The following is a 21,420-nucleotide window of genomic DNA, read 5'->3' as shown; positions in this document are numbered from 1 at the left end:
TCACGGTTACCTAAATGGCACTGGGCTGGTTCTCGGTGCTTTATTGTATTACAACTCTTTGCATTTGCAGAAACAGCTTCCTGAAAGTGGTAGCTAGATATTTGATTATCTAAAACATTCATAGCAGTTAGATTAGGATTTTTTTAACTTTCTACTTGTACTATGATAGCTTCCAGATTTAATGACATTATTCTTTGTTTCTTTTTCTTTACCTAGCTGACTGTTTAGATCCTGGATGTTCAAATCACGGAGTTTGTATACATGGAGAATGCCACTGTAACCCGGGATGGGGTGGTAGCAACTGTGAGATCCTGAAAACCATGTGTCCTGACCAGTGTTCTGGCCATGGGACCTATCTGCAAGAAAGTGGCTCCTGTACTTGTGACCCAAACTGGACTGGCCCAGACTGCTCAAACGGTAAGGGACATGCGTGCAATACAATCAAATGCTTACCCTAGCTTAGCTAAAGATGAGGATATTCTAAAGTACATGTATGAAAGGTCATCAAGATCACAGCAAGGTGATAACTCATACTTAAGGTATATTAAAAGTAATGAAATGTACTCTATGTAAAGAAAAGAAATGGATGTAACTGATTTGTTAATATTTCTCCAGTATTGTTAGTAAGAATAATCTTTTACCTGCATCCTGTTCTCACTTTATAGCATTATTAATTGAAACTAGACTCCCCCTGGGTCTAAGTACCAACATGGAGATTTAAGCAATCTCTATAAATAGACAAACCTCATTTTATAGTTACTTGACATCAGACTAAATGTGATTAAAAAAAACCAAAGTATATATGCATATATGTATACTTGTGTAAATAGACTGAATAATGTTCCAGCATTGAATTTTTATTATAATAAAATGATCATAATAGATATGACAGTAATTTCATCCAATCAGCCAAATTGCTACTGAGTATTTCTGTGTGCATGAAAATGTGATAGGCAGTATATTAATAAAAGAATTCTGCCTGATCTCTAAAATAGTGGCTTTTGAAGATTTTTTTCAAGCCTGGCCTATAGTCATAAATAAATTACACAATGATCTACCCTTTGTATACATGTACACATAACTGACTTGAAAATTTTTCACATTGATACTTTTTCCAGTTAGAGACCAGAAAAAAAAATAGAACTCCTGGGTAGCTAGAGTTACAGGTGTGAGCCACTGGCTTTGTTTGTGTTTTGTTTTGTTTTGTGGTACTTGCAACCCATGGACTAACTTCATGATATTCCTGCTCATTAGTCACACAGTTTGAAGAGTGCCATTCTAGCCTAAGAGATTTCAGTTTAATTAGAGAGATAAGGTGAACATACATGAAATAATTACAATCTAATATATTCCAGTTACATAGTAAATTGTTTCACAGAGTAACATGCTCAATTCAAGGGTGATGAATAAAGTTTTCGAGGAGATTTTTATTAACTTTTCTTGCCTTCATTTAAGCATGGCATTCTGGAGTGAGGTAGGATGCTATTTCTTACTATGAACCACTACCAGAAGGTTCTTAAGAGATAGATGTGGTGTACCTGAGTTTATATCCAGTTTTACTTCATGATTATATTGGCTTTGGCAAATTACTATATGACTCAGTATATTTATCTGTAAAATCATGCAGCAGTCTTCACAGAGATGTTATGGGAACTATTGGAACTAATGTATACACACACTTAGTATAATCTAGATATGGTAGCATATGCCCATAACTCCAACACTCAGGATGCTGACAAAAGAGGGTTGTGAGTTCTGGATTAGCCTGGACTACATAGTAAGACCTTGTCTCAAAGAACAAAACAAAAAATATTTAGTACAATGTACAAGCATATTATATATATATATACCATGAATACAAAATGAACATTATAGAATCTCTTAATAAGAAATTATAAATATAGTTTTTACCACCACCACTACCATCACTACTATTAACAAAGATATAGATGGGAAAAATATTACTATACATATGAGATAGTGTAAAAGCAAGAATTTTTTGAAGCAAAAATTAATTGGGCATTATTTTGGGGCTTTAGTTTAAAAGATGATTTAGAGAAGGCACCAGAGACTCACACCTGTAAACCTAGCTATTCAGATATAAGAATTATGGTCCTAAGCCACCCCAGGGCAGGAAAGTCCATGAGACACTTATCTCCAATTAACTCCCCCCAAAAGCCAGACATGGAGCTGTAGCTCAGGTGGTACAGCACTAGTCTAGAACAACAACAAAATAAAACTTAAGCACAATACCTAGGCCCTGAGAGAGAGAGAGTGTGTGTGTGTGTGTGTGCGCGTGCGTGTGTGTGTGTGTGTGTGTGTGTGTGTGTGTGTGTGTGCCTATCTTGGGGCTTGAACTTAGGGCCTGGTCTTGTCCCTGAGCTTTTTTGTTTTGTTTTGTTGGAGGTTTTTGGAGCCAGTGCTCTAGCGCTTGAGCTTCACTTCTGTCTTTGTGCTTAATTGAAGATAAGAGTCTCAGACTTTCTGGCCAGGCCTAGTGGTAGAGTGCTTGTCTACCTGCACGAAGACCCAGGTTCAATTCCTTGGCACCATATACTAGAAAAAGCTAGTAGTGGTGGTAGAGCCCTAGCCTTGAGAAAGCCCAAGGGCTTCATGCATGCTAGGCAAGCACTCTACCACAAGGCCAAACTCCTGGCCCATTTTTTTCTCTTTTCTCAGAAATGCATTTTATAATGCATTTATAATGCGTGCCGTCTACAATACTATATAATTATATTAAATAGAGAAGATTACTTGTGTAATAAAGCAATGTTTCTTATGCCTCCCTCTGTAAAACAGGTACAATAATAATAGCTATATAGTAGTATTCTTTTTGAAATATGGTCATTCTGCTTACCCTTTTCCAAGTAAAAAAGAAGTATGCAAAATACTCACTTTTCTGTTTTATGAATAGTTATTACAATACATCACGTTCACTATTTTATAGAGTAGTTTGTAATTGATGCTAAATGTCACAAAATGCAATTCTTTCATCTCCATAAAATCATCTTGCTATGAATAGCAAAAAAATAAGTAAATGTTAATTAAAAGATCAAATTAGTGGGGGTAGGGAGCAGGGAAATGGGGACCAAGACATGTGAAAGGGTATCAAAGTATGGGAATTAATGCACCATCTATCTGGCAAATATCATGTAACCCTTCTATTAATTACAATAAAAATATATGAAAAAAGATCAAATTAGCCATCAAAATCACATTAATGTACACATTTCAGTTTAATTTTGTTCACGCCAATTTAATTATTAGTTGAAAATTCTATCATGTATAAAAGTTTGCCTATTTGGTATAGTGAGTGGGATTTTTATTCTATTCCTTTCTATGTCCCAATGCAAAACAGAAATTGACTTACATTGAACTCTCAATATTTTGAGTTGAGTAATGACTACAATACTGTTCTTTCCAAGGATAGAAATAACTACAGAATAAATTCCATATTAAACTCTGCTACTAGCTGTGAAATAGAAAACTTCTTTGGAATTAACAGTAAATATCTCAAATATACTTATGCTCACCCTGACAAAAAATACCGCATCTCTTATGCCTCAGATTAATATGGCTGTGATACCTTTCTTGTGCGAGGCTTGTAAAAATTATTCTGAGTTTACATGTGTGGCTTAACATTACATTTTCAGTATATGTAACTTAACCCCTTTGTACATCACCTTTACTATAATTTAAAAAAAATAATATCATTGTGATTTTCTAACTAAATGCTAAAAGAAACACTTTGTAGCTACCTCTTTTGTTGTGGCTGAAATGACCTTCAGTTGTCTCAATTTTATAGAGTAGATTTTACATCTAAAGAAACATTTGGTTAAGCTGCTAAAAGAGAAAAATGAATTATTTCCATTAGAAATTTTATAGGTTTGAAAGTAAAAGAGCTTTCCTCCTATCTTCATCAGCAGTTTGTCCATTAATTAGCCCTTCAATTCCACTTCAATTAAATTAACTCTAATTAATAAGTTCATTACAAAGATTGACGCACCTTGCTCAAAGCTAGTGTGCTAAAAGCTGATAAACACCTTTACCCTAATGAAAAATTGATTAGATTGAATAAAAGTACCTCAGAAAGAAACCTCTCTCTTCTGGAGCTTAGTTGATGTTATGTTGCTCTGAAGTTAATCAAACCATCTTGGATCTCTTAATCAAAAATTTAATTCAAAGGCAATAAAAAATGTGGTGTGTGCACACACAAACACACACACCCACTCCACATACATTACTATTACCCCTTTCTCCATCTCGTAGGTAGGAGTCCTGAGTGTTGTTTATAAGAAATGTTAAAATTCTCATAGTTATGCTGTGAAATACAGAATAATAATGTCAAAGAAATGTAACTTAGAAAATGAATAGAGGAGGTCAGGGGTTTGGCCTAGTGCAAAAGTGCTTGCCTAGCATGCACAAAGACCCCGGAAGACCCTGGTTCAATTTTTTGGTACCACGTATATAGAAAAATCAGGAAGGGATGCTGTGGCTCAAGTGGTAGAGCCCTAGGCTTGCTTTGAGAAAGCCAAAGGACAGTGCTCAGCCCTGAGTTCAAGCCCTGGGACTGACCAAAAAGAAAAAAAAAAGAAAATGAATAGAGAGGTACAAGGTATAGCTTGTATAAATAATAATAATAATAATAACAATAATAATAAATAGTAATACATAAAAGATAGAGAAGGGGGGAAAACAAGATGAGGGGTGGGGGTGGGGGGAGGGAAATGGGGACCAAGACATGAGAAAGGGTATCGATGTACGTGGATTAATGTACCTTCTATCTGGCAAATATAATGTAACCCTTCTATTAATTAAAATAAAAATATATGAAAAAAAGAAAATAGACCTATGAGAAATTATTTCTGGCTTTTATTTTAAGTCATTCTTGTTTCTGCAAGAAAGCTAAAACTCAACAGCCTTACATTACCCAACAGTCTTACATTCTTAGAACAAAACTTACACTTACTATTAATTGTATATTAAAATAAAATACCTTTCCAAGTTCCTTCTCCATTCCTCGCTCCCTCTTTCTAAGTTAAATGCAATAAAATAAAGCTTTTAATAAAGCTTCCCCAGAAAAAAATTAAAAGTACTTCTGGCATCTGAAATGTTTTTAAGGTATAACCTGGTATTGGTTTTTTAAAGTCATTTGGTCACTTGCTCTTTCAGTAATTCCATAGGTTTAAAAACAATCTTGGCTTTTCATATGACGATCCGTTGTTATATATCTACTATTAAAATTTCCACTATATGGGCGAAGCAATTTGTAGTTATCAATGATTAAAATTTACTAAGAGGAAAATTAACAAATTATTGTATTTAACTAGTATGTCTAAATACCTGGAGTGAGCTAATACAATTACATTTTTTAATCAAAATTCCTTAATATTTAAATTTTTAATTAGTGACATTAGAAATAGTCCCTTTTTTAACAAGCAGATTTCTTCTTTTACTATGGAAAAGAATAAGGAAAAGGTTAAATTACCTGAAATTCTACTATTTGTATATAACTACTACATTCAATATTTACACATGAGAAATACCCCTTTTCAGTTCTCATAAAACATATAAAATCTAGTTCCTGAGATAATTAGATACTGAAAAATACATTATTTTGATGTGTGTGTTATGTTTTCTTGGCTAGAAGAGATACTCCTGGCTATTTATATATGAATATAACTATTCTACATCCGTAACATTTCATATATAAAATATCGTTCTATATATAAAGTAAGAGATTATTCTCAACAGAATCGCATGTGTATTTTAGGCACCATTACAACCGCATATAAAATTAAATGGCAGATAAAAAGTACAGTTCTGCCATTCATGATTCCGATCCATCAGTGCTGAAATGAACTTTCGTCTGAGCACACACTCTGTGTGCTTATGTTTCACTTGAACAAGTTTAAGATGTAGTTCTCCTCATTAATTCTCCTTCTCACCCCCTGCTACTCTTCCCTCCTGCCCTCCTCCGTTTTTGCAATCCAGAAATCTGTTCGGTGGACTGCGGCTCACACGGTGTTTGCATGGGGGGCACCTGTCGCTGTGAGGAGGGCTGGACTGGCCCAGCATGCAATCAAAGAGCATGCCACCCCCGCTGTGCAGAACACGGGACCTGCAAGGATGGCAAGTGCGAATGCAGCCAGGGATGGAACGGAGAGCATTGCACTATCGGTAGGCCAGCCCACTTTTATTTATTCATCTATTTCATTGCTTTAAAAAAAAAAAAAAAAAAAACTTTTTCCTCTTCTTGCGATCAAACCCAGAGGGCTCTTTTGTGGCAGCCAGGCCAAGAACTCTCACACTGCCTCGACACAGCCTCTAAGCTGCACTTCTACAGCTCTTCTCCATCTCCTGCTGGCTCTTTTACACCTTGGAGAAAGCTTGTTTCTTCTCATTATGATTTTGTTTTAATTTTTCCTTCCTTAAAGAGGACTTGGTTTTGGTTTGTAAGTATGGTTTTCATTTTCTAATGGCAGTTCATTTGTATTTAGGACAACTGTTAGTAAGAGATAGGATTTCATTTTTTTGTTATTGTTTGTGCAAAAATGGGCTCACATAAAGAAAATTTAATTTCTACTAACAAGCTGTGCATTTAGTGGGCCACAAACATGCATATTCACAGCACTGTTGACTGCTGGTCCCACAATTATGCGCTATCTTCACAGAATATTATTTCTTAGTTCTCCACAGCGCTGTTATATCTCTTAGCACAAGTTATGTTAGTTTTCTTTAAAATTCTTTTAAATTCCTTTTAAAAACCCAGTGTTATTGATTCCAGAATCACAAACCTTAGGCTTGTCAATACATTGAGTCTCTACAAAGGTGCTTGACTTTTTATAACTTTATTTTGTGATATCACTAAAAATAAGTAAAATAATGTATAACTTTAGCTGTTCTTTATATGCTTTACACCTCTCAAAGCGTGATGATTTTCGTGAACATCTATAGGTTAAATACAACAATCAAATAGGTGTTTAATATCAAATCATTTTCATTAAAAGGTTTTTATAAATAAAATGGTATTTAGTATGAATATTGACATATGTAGAACATACACACACCCTTCATGTAGTCACTATATTTGCTTTTACATTTCAAGTTGCTACATCAAAATGTTCAAGTAAAAAACTACAATAAAAGTAAGTAATAAATTCTGGCTCACTTCAGTGAAAGTATATAACACTACTTATAAATATCCAGTCCTGCAGAAATTTTCAGAAATTAAGGTCAGTGTTATTCCACATTGTTTTATGCCCTTTGGGAAAAAGTTGATAACGCTATTTGGGAGAAGTGTTGATATTTTAAATATTTTCTTCTTCTAGTACACCTACAAGTTTTATGTACTTAACTTTTTTGGTTTTTGCTTTACAGGAAATGGGTGGTCGGGGATTTTGTGGCATGGGAAAATTTAAATCACATATAAAATTATCACAGTTCTATCTTTGTGATCCTTCTGGATCATAGTGACATTGGTTTAAAGGGCCACATCCTCACCCCTCAAACAGAGACTCAGGGACTCAAGGTGGTTGGAATTAGGTGTAGTTTAATCCATATCATGAGAGGCAAGAGCACTCCAGGCTCCCCTGTGTTCTTTTTTCTCCCACCTGGAGACATCAGACACCCCGTGCTCCTTTCTCTAGCAATAAAAGGCCATCAGCATTGCTTCTAAGGGAAGCCCATTTGAAACTCATGAGTCCAAGATTTTTCTGCTCAAGGAAACAATCTGTCTTCCATGACCACCAAATTCCAGAGGAAAAACAAACAAACAAATGTTTAGAGCTCCAGGTGGAAGCTCCAAGTGGTGATCAGTCTGATAAACATCCAAATTTCCAGATGCCTCCTGAAGTTCAGCCCTGCAAGCCCCTGGAGGTCAGGCTTCCTGTATTCACGTATCCCGCTGTATAGATAGCTCTTAGCTGCACAGCATCAGGAAGGCCTCACTTGTTGAATGTGAGCTTCCTGGCTAAGGTGGGAAGCAGTTAACTTGCACTGATGAATATATTTAGAACACTCTCAGAGTTCACATCCTCCTGTAGTGATCTGGATTTCCCTTCCCTTTTCTTTGAGGGGGGCTTCGTAGGCTCATGTAATCATGCTGTTCCTAGGAATTACATTAAAGAGAGGACAGTCCATAGAAGGACTTGGGTATCTTCCTGTAAGCAGACAACACACAATGCAGTGTTTCCCCTCTGAGGAAACTGCTTCATGTCCCAAATCTCAGAAGGCCTCTATGTCAGAGGCAGGATGGGAAAAAATATCCTTGTTTTGGGATGTTAGGACAAGTGAATGCTAGCTGATAGAGTGAAGTTGCACAGCTCGTTATATATTCTGTAGCTTTGAAAACGCAACTGTGTAGCAGGAAGCCATAAACATTCACTTGCCAACCACTAAAACCAGCTCTCTCTGAACATCCTCTTAGTTGTTTCAAAACAAGATTTTTTATAGCAGAACTTTAATATGTCTTGTCCAGTTAACAATTACATTCTCTATGGTTCTCACTAATTCTGTTGCTTTTATACTCCATATAAATAACAATGAGAATAAATCTTGAATGTGAACCTTTTAAGAGCGGTAGAAACCCTTAAAATCGTTATTTTTGCTAATTATTTCAAATTTTGGCATAGGAAGATCCAGTGTCTTTTCCCTGGTCTACTTGCTAACTGAGTTTATGTCTACAATGAAACCTAAGGGGCCATTTGTGAGACAACCAGGAAACGGTGATGTCTTTTCATTTGGATCATTACCATTCTAAGGATTTCTCCCGATTCCAACACTTAAGTATCTGGCTGAAAGGCACTGCCACTTTATGAAAGAAGACTCATAAATCAGCAACATTTTCTTCTTTCTCCATATTATGTGCCTTGTCATTGAATACGAGCACAGAAGTTAATTGAAAAGGAGATGGAGGAGAAATTAAACAGAGGCAAACAGAAGTTTTGCAATAGAAAGCAGAGACTATTCATCAGTCATCTTATCATGTTTTCATATGCTCAGTTCATCTTTTCATAGAACTATAGGCATGTTGTTAGTGAAGTAGTTATAAATTTTGAATATTTGCTGAAAAGCTTCTACCTGAAAAAGTTTCCATCCTGATAGTTTTATTGGTGTGTTCATGTTTTCTTTTCATTGTGAATCATGAGTTCAACCAATGAGACATGTTCATCAGCAGTTTCCTTGTCGATGTCCCATGTTGCCCTTTCTTGGCTTAGACTATAATGATAGGTACAGATAGAAAATAAGACAAGACGAAATCTACTTTTAGCAATACTATGACTAAAGTAGATATCTCTCAAATGTCACTATTAAATACCTTACTGCGCCCTTTCGTTAAGTAAGAAAATGGGAAGTTATGTGAATGAACCACATCAGATAAACTCCAGCCCTCTAGTAAGATGCTTAACACAGGCAACAATCGTATCCTCCTTTCTGTGTGATGCCTTCTTTCTATGTACCTTCTTTCACTTTTGGTGCATTGGGAATGATATAATAATATGTAGGATGGAAGTGGTGGCATTGATCGAGTTGCTTTGTACTCATAAATTGATATGTTAAATTAACACCCCTTTGAACAATTACTTAAAGACAGTTTTAAAAATTAAAATGAAAAAAGCATATTTAGAGGATCCAGAAACAAGTTAAAATATGTTAAATATAATTAATAATTTAGAAATTATACTTCATTTAATTAAATTATTTTATGGTAATTTCTGTATCAAAACCTTTCTATACTATAAGGGTTGAGGTGAGAGTAAATCTATGAACTGTGATATGTAAAGAACAGCTAGTTTGTTTGGCTCCTCTTTTCTTATTTCTTAAGAGAGTACTTGAAGTATACCTCAAGTGGTAGAGCGCTGACCTAACAAGAATGAGGCCCTGAGTTCAAATCCTAGGATGAGAAGGAAGGAAGGAAGGAAGAAAGGGAGGATGGAAGAGAAGATGGGAGGAAAGGATTGGCCTATGGTTGAAGTTAATTGGCCATAAAATCAAATATTGTTCCAAGCTCGGATGAATGGCTGTTGTAGGCAGAGTTCTATGGTAACTAAATGTCATAGATAATGACAAATTCTGATCATCAAATTTTGACTGTTACTAACCTGCAATAAAACCATTGTGCTTTAGTATTTGTTGAAAATATTTTCCTCTAAAACTGTCCATTTATATCTGGACGCATTGGAGGCTATACATGAGAATGAGATCTGAAGGAGAGAATGTTAACTCTCGGGTTCTTGTACCAGGAGCACTGTTCCCATCTGTGGTCTAGAAAGAGATCTTCTGGAGGCTGATTGACATTTTCAACCTCTTCCATGGACAGCATAGGATAAAATGGGCTTATATCGTATGGTACTGGTAGTATAAGGAAGAATCTCAGATTGGAAAGTATATTTCATCTTGGAACACTTCCCCCCACACACACACACACTCTCACACACCAAGCTTTTTCTTCTCCATTCCAATAAGCTTAAACAATAGTATAATTATATACTGTGAAATATTGGGGTTTTGCTTATTCTATTTATGGGCTTCAGGGAATATAAAGGGGAATATGTTTTAACCTTTCTTTCTTTTTCCAAAATGTAAGCCTACATGAAGGACCCAGTGAAGTCTGGTGAAATTCTGGAACTTCTAAAGTATCGATAATTTCTGCCATATTAGGAAAGGAACTAGAATTAACCATTGAAAAATTAACTCTTGGCCTAGAGTTTGGCCTAGTGGTAGAGTGCTTGCCTAGCATGCACAAAGACCCAGGTTCGATTCCTTGGTATCACATACTTAGAAAAAGCCAGAAGTGGTGCCGAGGCTCAAGTGGTAGAGTTCTAGCCTTGAGAAAAATCCAAGAACAGTTCTCTAGCCCTGAGCTTAAGCTCAGGACTGGCAAAAAAAAAAAATTAACTCTTCTTCAATTTTTAATTTCATTTAACCTTTTTTTTATAGCAAGAAATCATCTTCACCTCTCTGGGTGACTTGAGGTTATTTTGTGGGATACTACATTTTGAGGGCTTCAGTTGTTTCTATCTGTTAATTAACTCATTTTCTCCAGTAATCAATTATTGAGCATCTTTTCTGCGCTACATGTACTATCTCTTGTAAAAGACAGTGTAGCATAATAAAAATGGGCTTCAAATTTTGATACCATTTTAAATCAGTTCTACAATTCACTATAATTTATATCTTAACTATTCTTATCCCCAGACTTTTTTCAAATGCAAAATGTAAAATTAGTACTTGTCTAGGATTTTGAAGGAGAATGCTATAATGTTTGAGAGCTTTTGCTTTTGTATCTGTGCTGAACTCTTGGCTGACCTGAAGCAAGCCATTTAACGTCCCTAAGTATGCTTCTTCCTCTATAAATATGAATGTTGTGTACCTCAAAGGATTGTTAGAATTCAGTGAAATACTATGAAGTAGCACTTAATAAAGTGCTTAGAAAGTATCATACAATACATGCAGTACCCTACCCTTGAGTCTAGCCCCACTTCCTGTTTTTTAGAGGTTAACTGGAGATAAGAGTCTCAGGTCCTTTTGTGCCCAGGCTGGTTTTGAACCTTGATCCTCAGATCTCAGCCTCCTGAATAACGAGGATTACAGATGTGAGCCTTTTTCCCCCCTTGGTACTGGGGCTTGAACTTAGTGCTCTGCTCAACTTTTTAAAACTAAGGTTGACATTCTACCGCTTGAGCCATGTCTCCATTTCCAGTTTTGTCTAGATAGTTGAAGGTTAAGAATCGTTCATAATTGCCTTCTTTGGCTGACTCTGAACCTTGATTCTTGATATCAGTCTCCTAGCTGAGATTATATGCATGAGCCAACAACATGCCCACCCACCCCAGCTCCTGCTGCTGCGCACACGTGCATGTGTGCGTGCATGTGTGTGTATGTGTGTGTACCAGTGTTTTATACATACATATACATATACATATACATTCATACATATATATACATATACATTCACTCTACCACTAAACTACTTCCCTAACCACTCACCTCAATTACTTTTTGATAAAGTATTAGAAATTACTAATAACAGCTGGTAGGTAGAATGGTTGCCTAGCATGCACAGAGACCTGGATTCAATTCCTCTGCAACCACATACATTGAAAAAGTTAGAAATGGTGCTATGGCTCAAGTGGAAGACCTTTCGTCTTGAAGAAAAAAGACCAAGGCCAGTGCTCAGGCCCTGAGTTCAAGCCCCAGGATTGGCTAACAATAACAAAAAAATTACTGATCAATTTCTTAACCAAGTGACCAAGTGTATTATTATAGAGAAAAATAATTGTGGCATTTGTGAATTACACTATTCAGAAGTAAATATATGCTCACATGTCTATAATAACTTGCTAAGAGGAAATCCTCAAAGTGATTCAAATTTAACTTTGTAATGTTAGACTCTCGTTTGGCTCAACTTTTTGCACATTATTGCAGATTCACTTTCCATGATGCTAATTTGATGTTTTAAGTCATTTCAACTTTTACAGCCAATTTTAAAGACAAGATGAAACCAGTTACAATGATGTTATAGGATAACATATTTACTTTTCTGGAAACAACCAGCATCTTTTAAGAATGATTAGCAGTGGGGCTGTATTATATAATAAGTGTTTTTGTCCATTTATACTGTAACAAAAAGGTAGTTTTTCTTACTCAGGAGTAAATATTTACTTGTAATTCATTTTTTACAGTTTATGCTAAACTGCTTGTCACTGTCATTAGATTGTAAAATCCTTGAGAGACAGCACCATCTTAAAAATGCACCTATGTATTTCCCTAATCTTGACGGATTGTACATATGGTACACGCTTAATAAAGATTTGAATGAATAGTGATGAAAAAAGAATTCAGTGAAATTCTAAGTAGCAGTTAATAAAGTGCTTAGAAAGTATAATACAATACATGCAATATAAATGAGATGGCCCAGACAACATTTTGAATGGTAACATTTATTTTCAAGTAAAAGAAGGACCAAGTGTCATGCTGTATACCTCTAATTCCAGCAGGCAGGAGTTTAAAGCAGGGGTATTAGGAGGCCAAGAGGCTAGCCTGGGCTGTATAGGAATTTCATGACCTGTAAGGTGAATCTATATAGTGAGACCCTATAAAAAAGAAAGAAAAAACTGTACCAGAATTTATTTTGTGTTGATAAAATTGCCATCCACAGTTATAAAATGTGTCAGATGAATATTTTTTTAACAAGAAGCTGGTGTGTTTTTTTAAGAGTTAGAGCAATTTTTGAAAATCATGATGATGAAGGAAAGATGAAATATATTATACTATTTTTCTTCTAGCAATGTCTCAAACACTGAACTATTTATTGAACAACATTGATTTCCATGTAATTTCCAGCAATTCAAATGGAAATTTGACCTAGAGGAAATCCTAATTCCTCTAAGCTGCAAAAAGACCAGCTATTTGTTTTTATTCTAATTCTTTACTACATTGGGAAACAAGATAATTAATGATCACAAAGACATGCTTTGTCTGCTCAGACAAAACTCAGATATACTGTACTCAGCATACTTATATTAAATACCATAGTTGCTCTGGGTTTTTAGGATGCTGAGATTAGAAACTTGAAATGAAATGCGCACAGCTAGGGAGTTACCTACTAAACCGTGTGGTGTGGGGGAAGGGGATGTCTTGGGCGGAATGGGAGAATCTAAACAATTACTAGTGTGGACAAGCCTGGGCTTGGTGTTCTAATTTTTATTTCACACAGTGGTGAAAGATTAGTCTTTTTAATAGTTAAAAATAATGGCAATTTTGAAAAAGTAATGGCCACTCTTAAAAATGCTTTATTTAGGCTGGGTGTTGATGGCTCACACTTGTAATCCTAGCTTCTCAGGAGGCTAAGTCATGAGAATTGCAGCTCAAAGCCTGATCTGACAGCAAGACCATGGGACTTTTATCCCCAACTGACTACAATAAAAGTCAAACTTGGAGCTGTAGGTCAAGTGGTAAGCCCTAAGCTTGGGCACAAAAGCTCAAGGACAGTATTTTGATACTGACCTCAAGCCCCAGACTGGCACAAATTAAGAAAATGCTTTATTTACATTACAAAACTCAGTGTTCATTGTAACTATGATATAATATGCATATACATATTATACATATATACACACCTATAAATATTATACAACAGCTTTCTATGAAGCTGTCAGAGTTTAAGTATCAAAGTGTCTGTGCCTCAGTTTCCTCAGCTACAAAATAGTAATATTCCAGGAACATTCCTACTATGCACTGCTTACTAGAGACATGACTATGCAGAATCAGGACATATATGAGGGCGTGTGTGTGTGTGTGTGTGTGTGTGTGTGTGTGTGTGTGTGTGTGTGTGTGTTTACCATAACCAGACCCTCTGAAAGCTGGCCACAGACATGCAACTGCAGAAGTAGGTTTGGGAGGAGGCTGTTTAAGGAAACAGAACTTTTCTTGAGATCACATATATCAAACCTCTTATCAAAATGCAGATGGAAATTTTGTGCTATGGTAATATATTTGGTAATGGGACCCATACAATTATAAACATGTTGCTGTTTGGGGGCATTTTGCTTTTGAAGGGTTTTCATGAAAATTCCTGTACTTGCAGGGTACAGATCCATGACAGTCCTCAGTGAGCTTCTCAGGGTGTAAAGTGGCATGAGTTGTGTTTTGCTGTGTATCATTGATCTGTATGAACCCACTAGAGAAACTCCATTCATATGAGGAAATACTCATACTGGCAGAAGATGACATAAAATTGAAAATGGTCCATCAAGTAGACATTAAAACAGAGTAGTAAATAAGTGTTGTCAATTCAGAGTACATAAAAATCTGTTTATTACATAATAAAAGTCTCACCAAACTTAACAGTAGTGCTAAAAATTTACATGACATTAGCAATAACAAATTTTGAAGCCAAATGAAAGTTTTCAAAACTGCCAATATTGAAAATCGTATTAAGCTATCAAATTGAATAAAGACTATATTATTTTCTCTTCTACTTACAGACAATATTATCAAATCATTGTCATAGGAGAAAGCAACCAGGCAATCAAAGAGTAAATATTGCCCTACAAGAATAAGGAAAATATGTACTAGACATACGTGAATATAATGACTTAATGAGATAATATATCACTTAATAAATTACAGATCTCAGGAAGTTGAGATCTGAAGACTGTAGGTCAAAGCCAGCTGGTCAGGAAATCCCATAATACACTTATCTTCAATTAAAAGCCAGAAGTAGAGCTGTGACTCAAGTGATAGAGCACTAGGCTTGAGCAACAGAGGTCAGTGACAGTCCCCAAGTCCAAGACCACACCAAAAAAAAAAATTATTTGGATTTTCAGGCATTTATCAACTGAAAAATTTCCTCATTCAGAATCATGATAATGGTTCCCTTTTACAACCTATTTTCTATATCACTGTGCTCCCCTCCATGATCTCCTGTGAAGTAGGAATGGAAGTAAGTCCCTTCCTAAGGTAGTTGTTGAGGTGCTGGAATCAGATAGAAAAGCACTGTGCACAGTACCCAGCACAAAATATATTCGTACAATTATTTTTACTAGACTATTTGGCTGAAAGTAATTACAATTGACAGTGACTGGTTTTATCCTCCTGAACCATTTTTTAGTCTCTGCTAATCCCTCCCAAAAAGTAAGAATGCCTACTACATGCAAGGAGAATTAATCCTCCCCCAGCACACTAAGAGTAAATTTAAACTTCCTCTTGATCCATCATCTACAAGACAACTTAGGCCATTAAGAAGCCATTTGGTGGAAAGTGCTGGAGAAAGGAATTGTCCTAAACTGATTTGGTTGACAGTGGACATCCATGCAGGCTGAGCAACCTTTCCATAAAGCTTGCAGAGAGATGAGTTCTTGGAGGCCCGCTCACTCCATGTTCCCAGTGATTCTGACAAGAAGTTTGATGTCACAGCGTACATGTTGGTTCCTGACACAGCAGGAGAAAGCTAGTAGAGCTTACCACATTTCACCTATAGGCTTGTTTCCACATTTTTATTTCTTTCATTAAGATAACCTTAGTATCCATTTGGGGGCCTCTCAGTATTATTTTTCTCATTGGAGTCTAATTTAGCAGTTAACAGATTTATAGACAGTATTTTGTTCTCAGTAATCTCCTCATAATTGGTATTTTCTTAAATAAAGTCACTTAATATCTTTTCTACAAATGCAAACCTAGTTTCTCTGAACTTTCTAAAGCATGGAGGCCCTGTGCTGTGTATACTTCAGTATTTTTTTAAAGTGCTACAAAGACAATGTTTGTTTTTACAAGTCAACAGTGTTGCATTCTGCTTCATGTTTGTAAAGAAGGCCTTTAGTGATAAGTGGTTGTGTTGTTGATAATGGAAGCTATCAGTGTTGCTGTCACTATGTGAACTGAATTGTTCTTTTGGGGGGGGGGGTTGTGTGTTTTTTTGTTGTCGTTGTTGTTGTTTTGGTCTATCATGAAGCTAAACATAGGACCTGAGTGCTGTTCCTGAGTTCTTTTGCTCAAAGCTAGCACTCTACCACTTGAAGCTCCACTTCCAGTTTTCTGATAGTTAATAGGGAATAAGAGTCTCACAAGCTTTCCTGACTGTGCTGGCTTTGAACCACAATCCTCAGATCTCAGCCCCCTGAGCAGGTAGGGTTACAGGTGTGAGCCACCAGCACTTGACTGCTTTCATTTGTTCTTCTCTCCTCTCTTCTTTCCTTTCCTTTTGGGTACTAGGGATGGGATGCAGAACTTTTCTGTTTGTTAGGCAAGCTCCCATACACCTCCCAGGCCTTTTTTATTTTTAGTTTGTCAATTAAGGTTTCACACTAAAGCCACTGTTGCCCACTCAGCTTTGGACCATAATTCTCCTACCTCTACCTCTTGAGTAGCTAGGATTCTGGGCTTTGTTTTTCTTTACATATATCAATTTCATCAAAAGGCCATGAAGTCATAGATTCTATTTAATGACAGCCAGTGTTGTGAGTACTAGCGGGTTTCGCTACTTGACCTAATTAGTCTTTTACTTGGTGCTCTATAACCTGCTGAGGGAGGGGGGAATCAACTCTCTAAATCTGATCTGTGAAACTTCAAGTTGAATGTTACGTTTCCATCATATTTTAATCTCAAATACTACATGAGAAAGTTTTCAAATCACTCGATTTCTACTAAGTTTCATACTCAGTATTCCATCAGTCTTCAGATTTGCTATTTGGAATCTTCTGTTAATTTGTTATACATATGTTGCAACTTTCAATTTTTACTTTTCCTTGCTTTTTGTCTTCTTAACTCGCCTGCATAAGCCATGTATGTCTCCAAAAGCCCTGAAAGAATTACATTCTCAAATTAGACAAATTCTCAAAATCTTTTGCATTAGAATTTCCCCTTTTGTATCTTCTTGCTATGTGAAAATCAGGAAAATCATGTCATCCGGGGCCATCTCGAAAATGTTTCCTAACCATGTGGAGGATTTATTTCCCAATACATAATTTCCCAGGACCTCTGTTTCTTTATCTCTTAGAATGGGAGTAATGTAGGCATGAACAATTTTGCCATTGACATTGCCTATCAGAGTCCTCTGTTCTCTGCCCTGTCCTACATGCTGTAATTTACCCTCAGTTAGAAAAGAGGCAGCTGCATTGTCATCAGCAAACCCTGCATGAAAGTTACAATCTTAAAGCAACTTCTGCTAAGAGGCACATTTTTGTAATAAATGTATGGACAGAAAGGACTACTAGTATACATGCTATACACTTTAGCAAAGGAGTATTACCTTAAGATGTTCTAAACTTGAATTCTAAATATGGGTGACTGTTTTGTGAGTAAATGTATCTTTTGATATGGGTGATTTATACATGGCCTATAAAGATGAGAAGTCTGGGGTCTGTAGAAGAAATATACCTCACATACTGAGATAGAATCATAGGATAAATGAATTCTGTCCTGTGATGGGGGATGGTATTCACATTTTGCTCCAACCTTCCTCCTCTGTTAAAGTTTATGGCCCAATAGCTGGTGCCTAAATTAAGCTTTTTTCTACACAGTGTACTAGAAGTTACCCTGACTTCAGAAACAGCTGTGTTCAGAAAAATTAAAAATGGAAGGTTAAATCCCCTGTGATTTTCCTCTCATGGGAGCAGTATATAAGAAAATGCTGATGATTTATGTTGCTTTCTGAGTTCTTAGGTGTGACTGAAATATGTCTGATTCCTAAGATTTGCTAGGCCTCATTTCTTCTTCTTCTTTTTTTTTTTTTTTTTTTTTTTTTTTTTTTGCCAGTCCTGGGCTTGAGCTCAGGGCCTGAGCACTGTCCTTGGACTTTCTCAAGGCTAGAGGTCTATCACTTGAGCTTCAGCACCACTTCTGGCTTTTTTTTCGATGTATGTGGTGCCGAGGAATCGAACCCAGGTCTTCATGCATGCTAGGCAAGCACTCTACCACTAGGCCAAACTCCCAGCCCCTCATTTCTTCTTTTCGTAATGTCTTATATTTGTTTCTTACCAGGTACTGTCACGGTTTGTTGCTTAGTTTTTCTTCTAAATATCAAAATACTGTACTAAGTAGGTATTCTATATCTTCGGGAAACAACTTATAAATTGTCTTTTTTATTATTTTATTTTTTGTCAGGATAATGTATTGAGAGGTTACAGTTACATTCATCAGGTCCTCCAGCTCTTTTTTTACATTCACTTATTTTTCAGACAATCTCGCACTTTTTTATTGTAATCAATAGAAGCGTTACATTGTATTCACCAGATAGAAGGTGCATTTCTTCACAAACATTGATACCTCTTTTGTAAGTTATTTTGATTTGGCACTGGAGATTGAACCCAGAGCTTCACCAGGCAAGCAGTCTACCACTGAGCCACACCCCAGATCTCAAAGAGACTTTTGAATCTATTATGTGTTGTGCCTTGGCAGACTTTTTGAAATTCAAACATGCCCATGCTTAGAGTGTCTTCCTTCAATCACATTTCTCATTTTAATTCAATTTACATGATTTCTTTCAGTTTATTGAGGGACATCTTATCTGACATAAGAGTGAACAGAATTTTCTTTTCACCCCTGGAAGGTGCAATAATTCAAGACTGTCATATAAACAAACTGACTATTGGCAGATTGGCAGGAAAAATAGGATTAAATTTATTAACGTGAAAAGTGCATGATAGTCACACAATTATGAGGGTCAGATGGTGGAAGCTTAAATAGCCTTCTAAGCTAAAGGAAAAAGGAGGATCATAAGGATTTTGGGACAGAGTGGCAACAGAAAGGAATAAGAACTTGGGGATGCCAAGTGACCAGTGTGAAGGAAGAAATATACAGGACACAACTGCCCTCTTGCTAAGTAAATCAAGTCTGAGACAAGAGCACTGAGTGAACTGGTGGTTACTGGTGGGAAAATTCCTGGGCAGCTGTCCTAGGGACCCTTCTCCTTAACCTTCCCTATTTACTGAGAAGTCGGGAAAAGATGCACAACAATTACATTCTGGAAGAATTTCCCTAAGTAAGATTAGGCAACACCCAAAAAAAGCCCTCTCTGTGCTAAGGGAGAGAAAGAGGAACAGGAGAATGAGATGGAAGGTCTCCTCTGCTCATTCTTTGTTCAAAGCACTCAGTATGCCATGATATTCTTGAGAATATCATTTTCTGAGTTCTGATACTGAATAGAAGCCAATCCCATCATATGTCAATTTTATTTACACAGGTCTAAAATACTAAAAACTTATTATTTTGTTCTACTAATACACTAGACTATCTTTTCTGTTTGGAACACCCAATTGATTTGTATCTTTTGAAAACCATTTAAGATAATCAACTACCACTGAAACCTAATATGTAGATTTTTAAAACTCAATTGACTGGGATATAAAGATGAAAAATGTTCCCACATCCTTGCCAAGTTCATCAGAATCCCTTTATTAAAAAGTTAAATAAGATCCAAAGCATTTGGGAGTAAAAACCAGGTGCAAAATAATGTTTGCAACTACTTTGTAAAAAAAAAAAAAACAGCAAGAAGGGAGAAAGATTACTGTAAATGGTCCCAGAATATTTAATTGCTACATTCTTCCTAAAGAGAGAGCCAGACAGCTCAGGGAAGTGTCCACGTGGATTTTAAGTAATGTCTTATATATGCTGAGATTGTTATTAGCCTAAAGAAATAAATAAGATGTAAGAATTTTGCATTCAGTTCATTGTAAAAATTACAGTTTTAAGACATACGGTTACTCCCTCCCGCAATGGTATTTCAGTATTCTTTCAATGACAGAATTTATTTTTAGCATTCCTTAAATATGACAAGTGAGAAAAATAGCATCTTTACATCTTTAGACAGTTCCTTTTCTTCCTACTTATTTTGGAAATACAACTTTGGTTGTGGTGTTAATCCACCTTCACATGCATCAGTCACAGATTATGCTGTAACTGCAGATAGTGGGGTTTTTGTTTTGTTTTGTTTTTTTTCTATTGCTCATGATAAGTTTGCTGACCCTCTCTTTTTTGAGTGCCTCTTTAATGAAGCTGGAAAACAGCTGTCTGAAATATGACTATCATTTCTAGGGTTTAACAGGCATGTGCCTTGGATAAATTAAGGAGCAGTCAAAGGAGGTCCATAAATATGAATGCTTTGCCAGCTGTTTTTCCCTTCAACTCTGTTACTTGAATGAAATTAGTAAATAATTATGTTGGTGGGGAATCTACTATATCCAAATGTGATATAAAGCCTTCCTTTAACCACAGAGCTTATTTCTTTCCTATACACCAAATTAGTTTGTAGGGCAATCTACATTGCAAATTGGTCGATTTGCATTAAAACTATGCCTACTTGTTCTGATTTGTCAACACCTCTTTTTTTTGAAAGTCTTTAACATTAAGCATGGGTGGGTTAGACCATCTGCTTGTGGTGCTCGCCTGCAGCTCCTCCACTTAACACATGAGACAGGTTACAGCTGTTTAATTGTTATGATGCTGAATGATTATCCTTCTTCCCAAAATTAATATTTATATATGTATGCATTGAAAGCATGTGGTTAAACATAAGTGATCTAATTGTGAATTAACTGCAGTCGGTATTCATCCATGAGTCCCCATATGAACAATGAGGTGTAAAATAATGCTTTTCACATACAGTCCAACTCTTGGTTCAAGATGGGTCCCCAGTAGGGATTATTATAGATGCAAGTTGTCCACTCCAAATTCATTGTTATATGCCGGGAAAAAATTCACTATATTGTCATCCTAAAAGGCAAAGACAAAACTTGGTGGTTAATTCACATTAGGTGACCTCATACACCCAAACTCCTTTCAATGGCAATCAGTGTGTGGACCAGGCACGCAGTAGACATCTATTATGTGTGCTGAAGCTTCATGTGCCTGTCAGCCCAGCCACTGAGAAAGCTGGTGTCAGCAGAAGGTGGACTTCCTTCTGCATTTAGTAGAAATGGT

The 21,420-nt window shown here is 36.2% G+C and overlaps 1 protein-coding gene across 8 annotated transcripts in view; it reads left to right on the top strand.

Annotated features, from left to right (window-relative positions):
* Tenm3 (teneurin transmembrane protein 3) overlaps positions 1-21,420 on the top strand; it is a 435,030-nt gene that overhangs the window by 326,177 nt on the left and 87,433 nt on the right. For all 8 annotated transcript variants that reach the window (XM_090354160.1, XM_090354159.1, XM_090354158.1 and 5 more), the window contains 2 exons: positions 217-417; positions 5,995-6,180. In XM_090354160.1, coding sequence (XP_090210286.1) covers positions 217-417; positions 5,995-6,180 — 387 coding nt within the window. The remainder of the gene's footprint in view (positions 1-216; positions 418-5,994; positions 6,181-21,420) is intronic.

Source organism: Megascapheus bottae, chromosome 20 (assembly GCF_031878675.1).
Source record: "Megascapheus bottae isolate mThoBot1 chromosome 20, mThoBot2.hap1, whole genome shotgun sequence".
Classification (NCBI taxonomy): domain Eukaryota; kingdom Metazoa; phylum Chordata; class Mammalia; order Rodentia; family Geomyidae; genus Megascapheus; species Megascapheus bottae.
Note: the sequence above shows the minus strand (reverse complement) of the source record. Positions and strands in the feature narration are given on the sequence as shown.